At 46.8% G+C, this 11,903-nt stretch overlaps 2 protein-coding genes across 2 annotated transcripts in view; one reads left to right on the top strand and one right to left on the bottom strand.

The window, feature by feature from the left end:
* IARS2 (isoleucyl-tRNA synthetase 2, mitochondrial) overlaps nucleotides 1-5,655 on the bottom strand; it is an 83,943-nt gene extending 78,288 nt beyond the window's left edge. Inside the window, exons 1-2 of the mRNA XM_019516472.1 lie at nucleotides 5,430-5,655; nucleotides 717-839 (exon numbers count right to left, since the gene is read on the bottom strand). Of these exons, the coding sequence (XP_019372017.1) occupies nucleotides 717-839; nucleotides 5,430-5,633 (327 nt within the window). The 5' untranslated portion in view covers nucleotides 5,634-5,655. The remainder of the gene's footprint in view (nucleotides 1-716; nucleotides 840-5,429) is intronic.
* A 115-nt stretch (nucleotides 5,656-5,770) lies between these two features.
* Nucleotides 5,771-11,903, top strand: part of BPNT1 (3'(2'), 5'-bisphosphate nucleotidase 1) — a 29,885-nt gene continuing 23,752 nt past the window's right edge. Inside the window, exon 1 of the mRNA XM_019516473.1 lies at nucleotides 5,771-5,851. The gene's annotated coding sequence lies outside the window, so the exon portion shown is untranslated. The remainder of the gene's footprint in view (nucleotides 5,852-11,903) is intronic.

Here is an 11,903-nt window from a genome sequence, read left to right as displayed (position 1 = left end):
GTGGGGGGGGCGGGGGGGAGGGGCAGGGGAAGCTGAGTACGAGCATGTGCAGGGGAAGAGGGAGGGGGAAGGGATCTGTGCAGGGCAGGGCAGGGCGGGCTGCCACTGCGGGCCGGGGCAGCGCCGTGCTCTTCCCAGTGGGGGTGGCCATGCTATGTTCCTAACTTTCTTGATAGGCAGAACTATCAAATAACCTGAATTTTTAGATAACTGGCACCCCCCTTACCCCACTCATGCCAGATAAAGCTTTTACTGTACATCAGTATGACACCAGAGAACAGAAGAGACCCTTCAGGAAAAAAAAAGACTGCCTATGCGCTATTGTATCATACTTCTGGAGTCAATATATAATATACAGCATCTATACCCATATATGCATCTATATACCATACATCTATATGCAATGTACTATATAGATGCACACAATATAGATGTACATTATGCCTTTCACAGCATAATAAGAGAAGCACACGTTACACAAGAATGAGGATGAATCCACAGCTAAACAATAAGATACAGAAACCAGCATGCATTGTTCCTTGTCATTTCTGTTAATACTGGATATGCTAATCAGTAAAACAGAAATGTATACTAGCATCCTCTTATTAAGTACTGCACCCTATAAACTTCAATTGACTTCAGACAAACTGAGAGAATACAGCATCTTGCAGGAGACATGTAATAGTAGGTTTAAAGTATCATAAAATTATATTTACTTTATTCAATGCATGACCAACATGAGGGTCTCCATTGGCATAAGGTGGTCCATCATGAAGACAAAATTCCTTCTTGGTTTTCCTTTGCCTTTGCCATGAATATAATTCTGAAAAGCCACATTTCTGTGAAAACAATGTGAAAAACAATTAAATCATTATATAATTGTGTCATAGCATTTTCAATTCAATTTTGATTAAAAAGATACTCTAATTCCATAAGAGAAGACTTCCCTTTCTTGTCAGGCTTTTCACTTCTCTGCTACTGAACAAATACCAATAATATTGACCTCCTTCTCTGATCTCAAATGGGATATCTATTTGGCCAAATTCATTCTTCTTTCACTAAAATCAAGGATACATCTGGGGTAAATATGTTCTCATCCCATGCTCATAAATAAATTAAGAGGCTGTGACATAGATGTTTCCACAGTCTGGTGGGTGGCAAGTTGGCTTAGCGGTCGCACCCAAAGAGTGATAGTATTGACCTGGAAGCATGTGGGTAGTGGGGTCCCGCAGGGTTTGGTTCTTGGACCTGTACTCTTCAATATCTTCATCAGTGACTTGGATGTGGGTGCGAAGTGTACTCTGTCCAAGTTTGCAGATGATATTAAATTGTGGGGTCAAGCGCACACTCCAGAGGGTAGAGAACGGTTGCAGGCAGACCTGGACAGATTAGAAAAGTGGGCAGTACACAGTAGGATGCAGTACAACAAGGACAAATGCAGAATGCTGCATCTAGGGCACAAAAATATCCAGCACACCTACTGGCTAGGAAATGACCCTCTCAGCAGCACAAAAGCAGAAAGGGATCTCAGAGCCGTAGTGGACTCCAAGATGAACACGAGTCGTCAGTGTGACTAAATCATCAGCAAAGCTAACCACACTATCATGCATCAGCAGATGCATGATAAATAGAACCAAAGTGGTGATACTTCCCCTCTATGTGGCATTGGTCAGACTGCAGTTGGAGTACTGCATCCAGTTTTGCCCGCCATACTTCAAGGACGTTGACAGATTTGCGACAGTCTACAGGAGGGCCACTCGTACTGTTAGGTGCTTACAGGACAAGCCCTATGAGGAGAAACTGAAAGACCTGGACCTCTTCAGTCTCCGCAAGGGAAGGCTGAAAGGTGATCTTGCGGCCACCTACAAATACATTAGGGGAATGCAGCAAGGGATTGGAGATGCTCTGTTCACCAGGGTGCCTCTTGGGGCAACAGGGAACAATGGGGTCACAAACTGACAGAGAGCAAATTTAGGCTATGTATCAGGAAAAAACTTCTTCATGGTAAGGGTGGCCAAAATTTGGAATGGGCTTCCAAGGGAGGTGGTGCTCTCCCCTACCTTGGGGGTCTTTAAGAGAAGGCTGGATATGCATCTGGCTGGGGTCATCTGACCCCAGCACTCTTTCCTGCCTGGGCGGGGTGTCGGGCTCGATGGTCTGTTGAGGTCCCTTCTAATCCTAGCATCTATGAACCTGTCAAGGTTTGCGAAATTCTTTAAAAGATCTTGACCAATAACTCAGACTGAACTGAGAGACACCATCGTGCAGACCCATGAAAGGACTTAAGCTCTTAAAGTGGCATGCAGGCAGAATTTAAAATCTTCAATCCTCATCTATCTTCTTGGGTGTCTGAAAGTGTGCAAATGCTTTGGAAGTTTATACATGTGCTCTGGGGAAGTAGCTTTAATTAGAGTGTGTCAGAGCAGCCTTCCTGCTCCACAGCTCATGTATAGGCACCCCTTGTTTTCACTACCAAAGTTCACCAAGTACTCTGCATTCCGCTCCTGATCAAACTCCTGATCAAAAATGCAGCCATTTTTGCTGAATTCATTTCACGCCTACACCTGTTTGGGTTTCATGAACTATGCCCATCTCCTCCCACATCCCCTAAGGGGCATGATTACTGCATTCAGAGGAAAAGATGGTAGCGGCAGTGGCACAAGCAGCTGCATTAAACACTGGATAAAATACATACAATGATTTGGAGAATGACATAACAGTCTCCCCTACCAGCTCAGGGCTCCCTTTTGTAGTCCCCCTTTCTGGCCCAGTGAGTTTTGAATCCCTGGCTGTACAGTCACTCAGCTTTGACAGAAGGGGGAAAGTGGCTTACTCCAGACCAGCTTTAGATTGGTGGCTAGGGCTATGTTTCTCAACCTGTGGGTTACAAGCATATATGAAAGGGTCAGGAACTTAGTAAATGGATTCTCCTTTAAAAGGAGATAAATGTGGGAAAGCATGGGTTTTTCCTTGCAGGCTGGCAGACTTCTAGCATGAAAAGGGCTGCTTGGGGCTCCCAAAGTCTCACACAGACTCTGGAGGCAGCAGGTCAGGAACAAAGGGCACCAGCAGGGCCAGGAGACTGTTTTCTACTTAAACTATTTACTGGGTCGGGACTGGCCATCAATGTTTACAGATGGGTCCTGGTATAAAAAAAGGTTGAGAACCACTGGACTAGGGCACTTCCTGAGCAAGTTCTTTAACCAACGGTTACAATACAAAGTGTGAACACCACCACCTCTACCACCTCTTCTCCCTCAGTCACTACTTTGGAAGAAAACCCTGCAAGCCCCAGCCACCTGCTCTAAAACACAAACAGCTCAAGCACTCTAGCTCTGGGGAAATGTTCCAGGCTGAGAATCTAGGTCTGACACCTCGCAGCCCATTGTCACCTTTCAGGGACTTGGGCAACTGAAGCCTGGCTCTTCTCTGCAGCACCTCCTCCTGCCTAGCATCTGTGACTTTCAGTTCAGCCTCCTGCCTGTACCAAGTCCCATTCTGAAGTCCCTGATCCTCCCCTGCGCACTATGCTGGGGACTGATTTGTTTTGTGCCCTGAAACTGCCAGCTCCAGGAGCCATGTAGTGCTGCCAGTCTCAGGCTGCGCCCACCACCTCTGCTGCAGGGCAGGCCCCGCAGCTAGGGCACAGGGCAGGGCCAGCACAGCTGCTGGTTCTGGAACTGGGCTGGATGCAAGGCAAACACAAATACGACAGTTATCCTATTTGTATGATAATTTCAACCCTTGTATGACATACAATAGATAATACTAAAAGAATTCAAAACATACAATAATTTTTGAGGCAATTACTTGATGCAGCATATGCAAAACCAAAGTCACTCTCAGGGAATCTTAACTGACTTTGGGTTTGCTGTCAGTGCTTTCTTATGACTGCTTGCCTTGAAATAAAGAAATGCTTCAACTTTGATGACCCAGCTCTCTCTCACTCACTATAGAGAGTTAGTGAGCAATATAAAGTAAAGAAAAAGATGACTTATTTGCATACTTATTTTTTTTCCAGTGTACAATAGTTTTTCAGAAAATACAGTAATTTGAGCTTCCAATATGATAATTTCATATTTAAGACCTAGCAACACTGGTGCAGGGGCTTGTGCCTGACACTGCCTCACCCCTGAAGTGCCAGACCTGGAGCTGGCACTAGGCTGTGGGAGCAAGGGGGAGGGGAGGGTGACAGAAGGGGGTTCTCCTAGGCCAGTGTTGCCAGGTGTACAATAATCATCATATTTATATGATAAAGTTTCAACCCTTATACAATGCATGATCATAGAAATTAAGGGCTGGAAGAAACCTTGAAAGATCATTGCGTCCAATCCCCCTGCTCTGGGCAGGAATACTACAGAGATCAAATGATCCCAGCAAGGTCTCCTCATGAAGACTTCCAAGGTTGGAGACTGCACCACCTCCTTGGGAAGTCTAGTCCAGATTCTGGCCTGGAATAGTTAATGAAGCCTTTTGTGTATCTAGGACTTTCCCTAGAGTAACTGGGCACAGCTTTAGAATGACAGTGTGTACTGGAGTGTGCACCCCTGTCCAGTGCACTGCAGACAGGACACCTGACAAGAGTCTGGTACAGCCTCTCAGTGGCAGGATCTCAGCTACATGTCTACTTTATGGAAATGGGGGATTGTGCCCTAGCACCTAGTCTCCAAGAGACGCATCTTAGCCCACAAGGGGCCGAGAAGCGACTTTTGGGTTTGTTTCTTTCTTCTTCTTCTTGTTATTAATATATTCTTGTGTTCCAAGCCAAATCAATTCCAAATCATACGGCTTGAGCAGAACTCAATCATCCCAAAAACCCACTTCCGCCTGCTCAGCTGATCTCAATAATTCTAAACACCACATTTGGCACTGCAACCCACAAGCATTCTCCATCCCAGGGTCTTACCCTGGGACTTCACATACTCCCAAACCCATCTGGCAGGCATCCTAACGCAGGCCCAAGCCCGGAGGCCTTCGGAATTGCGATGCCCCACCCCGATCTGAGCCCAATTGCCTACTTGGTCTTGGTATTTCCCCTGCCAGGTAAGCTATTTTTGGGTTTGCTGTCTCACTCTCCCATGCCTGCTGGCCTCCAAACAGAGAAATGCTTCCATTTAGATGCCCCAGCGCTCCCTCCCTCACCACACCGTCACAATGAGCAATACCAAGTAGGTGAGAAGAAGGCTTATTCGCAGGTGTCTTTGTATATTCGTTGGGCCCACCACATGTTGGGTTTCCAAAAGGATACTTCCATAATTAAGAGCTGGCAACGCGGCGCTGCGCTGCGAACAGACGAGCCGCTTGTCGCGGGATAGGGCTGGTGCGCGTGAGCTCCCCCCACCCCCGCGAGGATTCGGGTGCAGTTAACTGTCAGCAGCCGCGGCCACAGCTTTGGCTCAGGGCCAGGCCCCGCACCACCCCGCCCGTACCTGCTGCGTCTCCAGCTCGGCTTGCGGCTGCAGGCGGCCGGGCAGCTGCGCGGGGAAGCGGGTGCGGGGCAGCAGCACGGTGTCGCGATACGGCGCGGGCGCGGGGTCGCGCTCCTCTTCCGGCGGCTGCCCCGTGGCTGCCCCGCGCGCCCAGCCTCGCGCGACCCTCGCCCCCAACGGCAGCACCCGCAGCACCCGCCACATCCTCGCGCTCGGGCCGCTGCCGCCGCCGCTTCCGGCTCCGCTACGGGGGTTGACGGGGTCGCGACGGGCCGCGCAGAGGGACACGCGGCCTTCAGACGCGTTTCACTGCCTGCGGGCGGGGCGGGGCCGGCTCACAGGCCGCCCCCGGGGGCGGGGCGACCGGGCCAGTGCCCCACCTTCCGAGCTCACGGCGGGTTGTGAGCGCCGCGCAGCGAGAGGTAGGAGCAGGGTTCGGCGTCTTTGGGGCAGAGGCTGCGTCTGCTCCGTGGTCGGGGTGCGGGAGGGGCTGGTTGATCATCAGGAGACCACCGAGCTGCTAGGTTTTATTGTTCGGGTCGAAGAGCCCGGCCTCTGCGGCACATGGGGGAGGGGGTCGGGGAGAGGAGAGTAGAGCGGCAGTGCAGGTCGGGAGGGGAAGGCAGGGAGCACAGAGCGGCGGATCGGGTAGGGAGCAGAAAGTAAAACAGCAAATCAAGTAGGGGGAGCAGGGCAGGGAGCAGAAAGGGTAGGAACAGATGGGGCAGGGAGCAGAAAGAAGAGCGGCAGATCAGGTGGGGACCGCAGGCCAAGGAGCACCGAGCAGGGCAGCAGAGTGGGCGGGGAAAGCAACCAGAGTGGCACTTGGGCGGGGTGTAGCAGGATGGATTTGTGGCACGTCTGACAAAAAGGTTGGCCTGCACAGTTGTAGACTAGTTTGTCCAGAGAGGCAAGAGCTTTCATAGGCTGCAGCTGACTTCCTCAGGTGCGCTGTCAGAAATCTGACAGAACTGATTTTCTAGCCTTGGGCTGGAAAAGGTCGGGAAACACCGCTCTAAGGTACTGCACCCTGGCCTGCCTTCTGTCAGACTTTAGACCAGTGGTCTCCAACCTTTTTAAGTAGGAGATCGCCTTTGGCATTTAAAAGCAACCCAAGGTCTACTGTGCATGCCATCCCTGCTGCCCCCCACCCAGAAGGTAAGTCTGTGGGGAAGGAAGGTGGGGGCAGATCAAGGCAGAGGGAGAAAAAATTATTTGGGGGCACCTTCCCAGCAGGTAAGTCCCACCCAGCCCGGGGCCCCACTTAACTTACCCCTGCACTGTCCCTCACTGTGGGGGCCTTGATCTAGCCCCCATCCCTTCCCTCCCCCACGGACTGACCTGCTGGGTTGGGGCGCATGCATGCATGTATGCAGGCACTCAGCCTCCCCACCCCAGCCTCAGGTCGATTCCAAGAGGCTCTGAGATTTATTGGTGGATTGAGATCCACTGGTTGGTGACCATTGCTTTAGACTAACACAGCTAATCGGCTCTCTTGTATCAGTTAATCCATTTGGAAAGTCATTTTTTCCTCAGTAGTGCTGAAGTGATGTTGTTGCTGTGATGTTCCAGCAGACATGCAAGAGGCGTCCGTTTTTGTGGGCAGTATCTTTTATCCAACCAACTGTCTGGTGGTACTCAAAAGCTAGTCTGTATCTAATCCAACCATGCAATTGGTCCAATAAAAGATATCACCCACAAGAATGCCTGCATCTTGCATTTTTCCCTCGATCATCTGTTCACTTTGTGTTGTCATCAGTGGATACGTCTGTGCACGATGCTAAAAGTGCAGTAGAGCAATTCTACTGCTCAGTAGCATGTCATGGCAAAAACCATGCTAATGCACGGTAGAATGAGTCTACTGCACATTAGCATCAGGTAAAAAATGTGTGCCAGGGCTACTGCGCAGTAGTGCTGATAACAGGTACTAACTTAATGTGCTTAATTATGGCACATTAATACAGGTTTAGACATGCCCATTGAGTTGTTGGCCTGTATAAGACTGTGGTTGACTGTTTTTTAAAGAGGTGGGGAAAAACAGAAATTTATTTAAACAGAGGAAGATACTAGATGATGCATAGATTCTGAAGGCGCAAAAGAAAAACACTTCCTATCATGTTACGGTCCTGTTAAAGTTGGCAGTCTTTAGATAAGTTCAGTTTATTGGTCAGTTGGATCAAAGGTGTAATGGGGACTGTTAAGAACAAGGAAAAATGTTAAGAAGGTGAGTCAATACAAAACAAAGACTTAGGTGGTTTATTTTCCTGTATAACAATCAACTGCTGTGTATAAAAAAAAAAAATAAAAAAAAAATGCAGTGTTAACAGGTGTGTTTGAGTGGTATGGTGAGTTTGCTACCAGAAGCCATATCTACAAATTTTGCATATTACAGTCTAAAAAAGTCCTGATCCTATAGATTTATGTGTGTTTCATTTCACTGCCTTAAATAGTCCAATGGGACTCCTCATGATAATAAAGTTAAGTGTCTGTCTCTGTGCTGGATGAGTGATACTAATAGTTCAGTTTAAGTAGCATTCACACTAGTGGGAGCCTTAGGCCTAGTTTGCATACATTAGATCTGTTTAGATAAAGGCATATTTTTACCATTGGAGCAGTGCAAAATCCAGTGTTCATAGTGGGGTTTTGCATACATCAGGTAAAATCAGTTTTACCTTGATTTAAATTATTTCTTATGTCATAAAATGAGTGCACATGACCAGTGTTTAACCACACTGACTCTGCAAACACTTAAGCATGTGCTTACCTTTATTGCAATGAATAGCCCTGTGGTAGCAGAGCTAAGCACATTAAGGCTCTGGTACTAACATTATTTTCAACTGAATGGGTAGGAGTGCTTGCCTGAATAAGGCCCTGATTCTTCAGATGCTTCACATCTTTAAATTTACTACTGTGAATATGCTATTAAGCTGCTGATTGTGGTAGCAAAATTAAATACCTGTGTGTATACATGCAAGTACATACGTCAGTAAGGCAAGATCTGATGCCTGATTTAAGCTTCTCATTTAAGATGGATGATTTAACTATACCCAGGAATATATGTTTGTAGTTCCATCCAGGATTAATTCAAAACTTAAAAAAAAATTATTTAAGGCAGGGGTAACAAACTCACCCGGGGCCCTGGGCCAGACCCAGAACACAGGACTTTTTGTGGGCTGGATCCAGCCTGGGGCTTGGGGGCTGCCACAGTGGATGCCATGGCAATAGTGACAAGGGGTTGGGCAGTGAAGTGTCCAGAAATGGTGAGAGGCTGGGCAGCAGTGAGGGGTCTGGAGTAAGGAGTCCATGGGCAGCAGCAACAAGCCAAGCTCACTGCCCATGGCTCTGCCCAGTGGGGCCAGCATGCTCCAGATTATGCAGCGAGCCATGCCTGCCAAATTCCAGTGCCTGCCACTAGCCCAGCAGGCTGGAAAAAAGGCTCCAAGGATCAGATTTGACCTGCCGGCCATACGTTTGACACCCCGATTTAAAGTTTGCATGTGAAAGTGGTGTTTTCATGGACAAGTGGGGGTGTGGTGCCACCCCAAAATAACACTTGCACGCACATTTAGAGGACACTAGTCATGCCCAGATTTCACAATGTTATTATTTTATTGACAAACTATTAAATTCTTAAAATTTTAAAAAAGAAGTAGAAAGCATACCCCCATAGTTCATGACATAGCTGAGTCTTTTTCTGTACCTAATTAGAGAAAACTGAGCTATGGACCAAAATTATTCCTGACCTGAGCTGCTGATCAGTTTGTATATGAATGTTTGTGAATTTATTTTAATTAATCATAGTCATAGAGTTGCTTATCCTTGTGTAGTTTGCTAAATGACTTATGAAAAATATTTTTTAAATATGAAAAAATAAATACATTTCTTCCTCAAAGCCTTTAACAGGAATCAGCTAGAAAGGCACTTAAAAAGAAATGAAGCAATTGACATTTATGAGACTGATTCTTTATTTGAATATTTGATGTACTATGTCATTCAAATTCACTGAGTAAATTAAGTCCCAATCCTGCAAACATGGGCAGACCACGGTGTCCCATATGACTCCCTGTAAGCTAATGGGACTCTTTAGAAATGCTGGGATAAAAAGTACCCAGCAGTTGCAATATTCATATTTTTCTTTTTAATCTTTTTCTGTATATATTCTTAATATGTCTTGTTTTCAGTTTGAGCACTCGAGTCTTATGCTCTTGTCTGAAAATTTCATTCTGGTTTTTACAGAAAGAAATGGAAGTTTGTTTCCTCTAAGAGCTAGCAATGGAAGGGTGTCTGAAACTTGTACCATGTGGGAAAAGAATGAGATAACAAGAGGATAGAGTGAAGTTTTCGAAAGTATTAAGTCATTTAGCAGAACCAAAGTTCTATCTTCAGAAATTATTTAGGCACAGTACTTGGAAATTTAGATACTATTGTAAGTAAATTACACTTCTGCTTCTAAATGTACAAACCCCTTTGAAAATGGGACTTGGAAGTTAAATTATTTAGGCATTTGTGATCATTTTATCTCTGGGCTGAAGAGTCCTTTCCCATAAAGGATGCTGCTTGTAGGTTTATGGTCTAGTAGACGTGTGTCTCATTCAAAGTCAAGTATAAGGGTGTAAAGTAACATTTATGTATTGCCAGTACCAGTTCAAGGCACTTCACAAATAAGACTTTTGAGATCCACTTGATGTTGGTATTACCCCAACTTTACAAATGAGAAACTGATGGATATGAAGAACAAATGACTTTCTCAGGGTCACACGTGGAATCTATTGCTGAGCTGAGAGAAGGAAACTAAGTTATCTTAAATCCCAGTCCTGTTCTATAGTTACACATTTCGCCCACTATGCTGACTTTTAGATGTCTATTACTCCTATAAGTACTCCTTTTCAAAAGGTGGTACTTCCAAGGATGATATGGTTTTGAATGCCTGTGAGCATTTGGGACTTTGGGGACTTTAAATCATTTTGTACGTAATACCCACATAGTAATAATGTCTGCTGAATTCACCCTTTTCCTATTCACTTACTGAAATGACAAACAAGAATGCTTAAACAGCACAACAGAAAATGACTGTATTAGTATAAAATTTAACAAACCAGCATGAAACAAAAAGAAGGGAAAAATATAAGAATACAAGGTAAAATCTTTCTTATTTCCCTCACAGCACATAACAGGTAATAGTCCTGGCTTACTTTACAAGTCTGTTCCCAGCGGACTTGATTTAAGGGTTTAACTTGTATAGCCTAGAGAAATAGGTGGGACACTTGAGAGATTTCTTTGTCCTGAGGCCCCAGATAACCAAACCAAACCAAACCAAACCAAACCAAACCAGTTCTTCGGTGCTTCTCAGAAAGGATCAGTTGAAGTTTTAAAACTCTGGGAAAAATCAGATTCTTATTGTTCTTATATCTGCACCTGGACTGTTAATGGGCACTAACCTATAAAAAAACTACTTTTTAAAACTAGCTAAGTTCAAAGCTCAGTTGTATTTTGTTTTGTGTTAGCAACATAGGACTTGAAGAGTCCTAGTAAATTAAGACTTATCGTAAGTCTTGCAGTTAAGTGTCCTAATTCACTAGACTTTACTAATATAATTACAACTAAGATATAGTTTGTACTTGCATTACCATCACAATTGCATGTACACTTACTGGCTTATGTGCCAAGAGCTGGGAGAAGAAGGGTACCTGCTGGACTGGCTCTGCATGCTGGTTCCAAAGCTTATCCAGATTAGGCCCCAGGCCATTTGTGCATGCTAGAGCCAGCATGCCAGCCTGGTCCAGAGGGGTTATGCCTGCATCCCACCCCCGAGATTCTCTGTGCTACATGCAGTGCCCATGACACCGGATCCAACTGGCAGCGCAAGCCTTGGAGCAGGCTAGCATGTGCTGCATTCAGCACAGGGCTGGATTGGCCACACCCACTGCATGCAGCTCATGGGGCCAGCGTGGGGGAATGCGCTGCTTGCAGTGCTGCACCAGCCTGGTCCGGCATGCTGGCTCCAGTACATGGTCCCAATCTATCTCTCAGACTAGCTCAGCAACTCCCATTTGGTCTGGCATGGGCACCACATGCAGTGCATGCCTTGAACTGATCCCCTGTGCTTCATGCAATGCTCATGGTGCCAGGTCCAACCTGCTCACCAGACCGGCTCTGCATGCTGCGTGCAGTGTGTGGGATGAGCCAGGGACTTGCAGGCCAGATCATAGGGCTCCATGGACTGGCCCGTGGGCCATATGTTTGACACTGCTGGTCTATGCCAGAGACTATCTGAGCAGGGTGCAGGGCCCAGCGCAAATCAGCCGTGCGGGACCCCACTCCCCCGGACGTTAGGAAGCTGGTGGCGGAGCTGGGGGGTGCCGAGAGGCTGGACGTGAAGCCAGCATCAGGGCGGAGTTGCTGCGGCTGCTCCACCTGGCTCTGTGGGGCCTCCCAAAGCGTGGGGCCTGGGACGGTTGCCCTAATTTGCACCCC

The sequence above is a fragment of the Gavialis gangeticus genome, unplaced genomic scaffold, assembly GCF_001723915.1.
Source record: "Gavialis gangeticus isolate Ggan-Ray unplaced genomic scaffold, GavGan_comp1, whole genome shotgun sequence".
In the NCBI taxonomy this organism is placed as follows: domain Eukaryota; kingdom Metazoa; phylum Chordata; order Crocodylia; family Gavialidae; genus Gavialis; species Gavialis gangeticus.
This window is presented reverse-complemented; position numbering and strand designations above follow the sequence as displayed.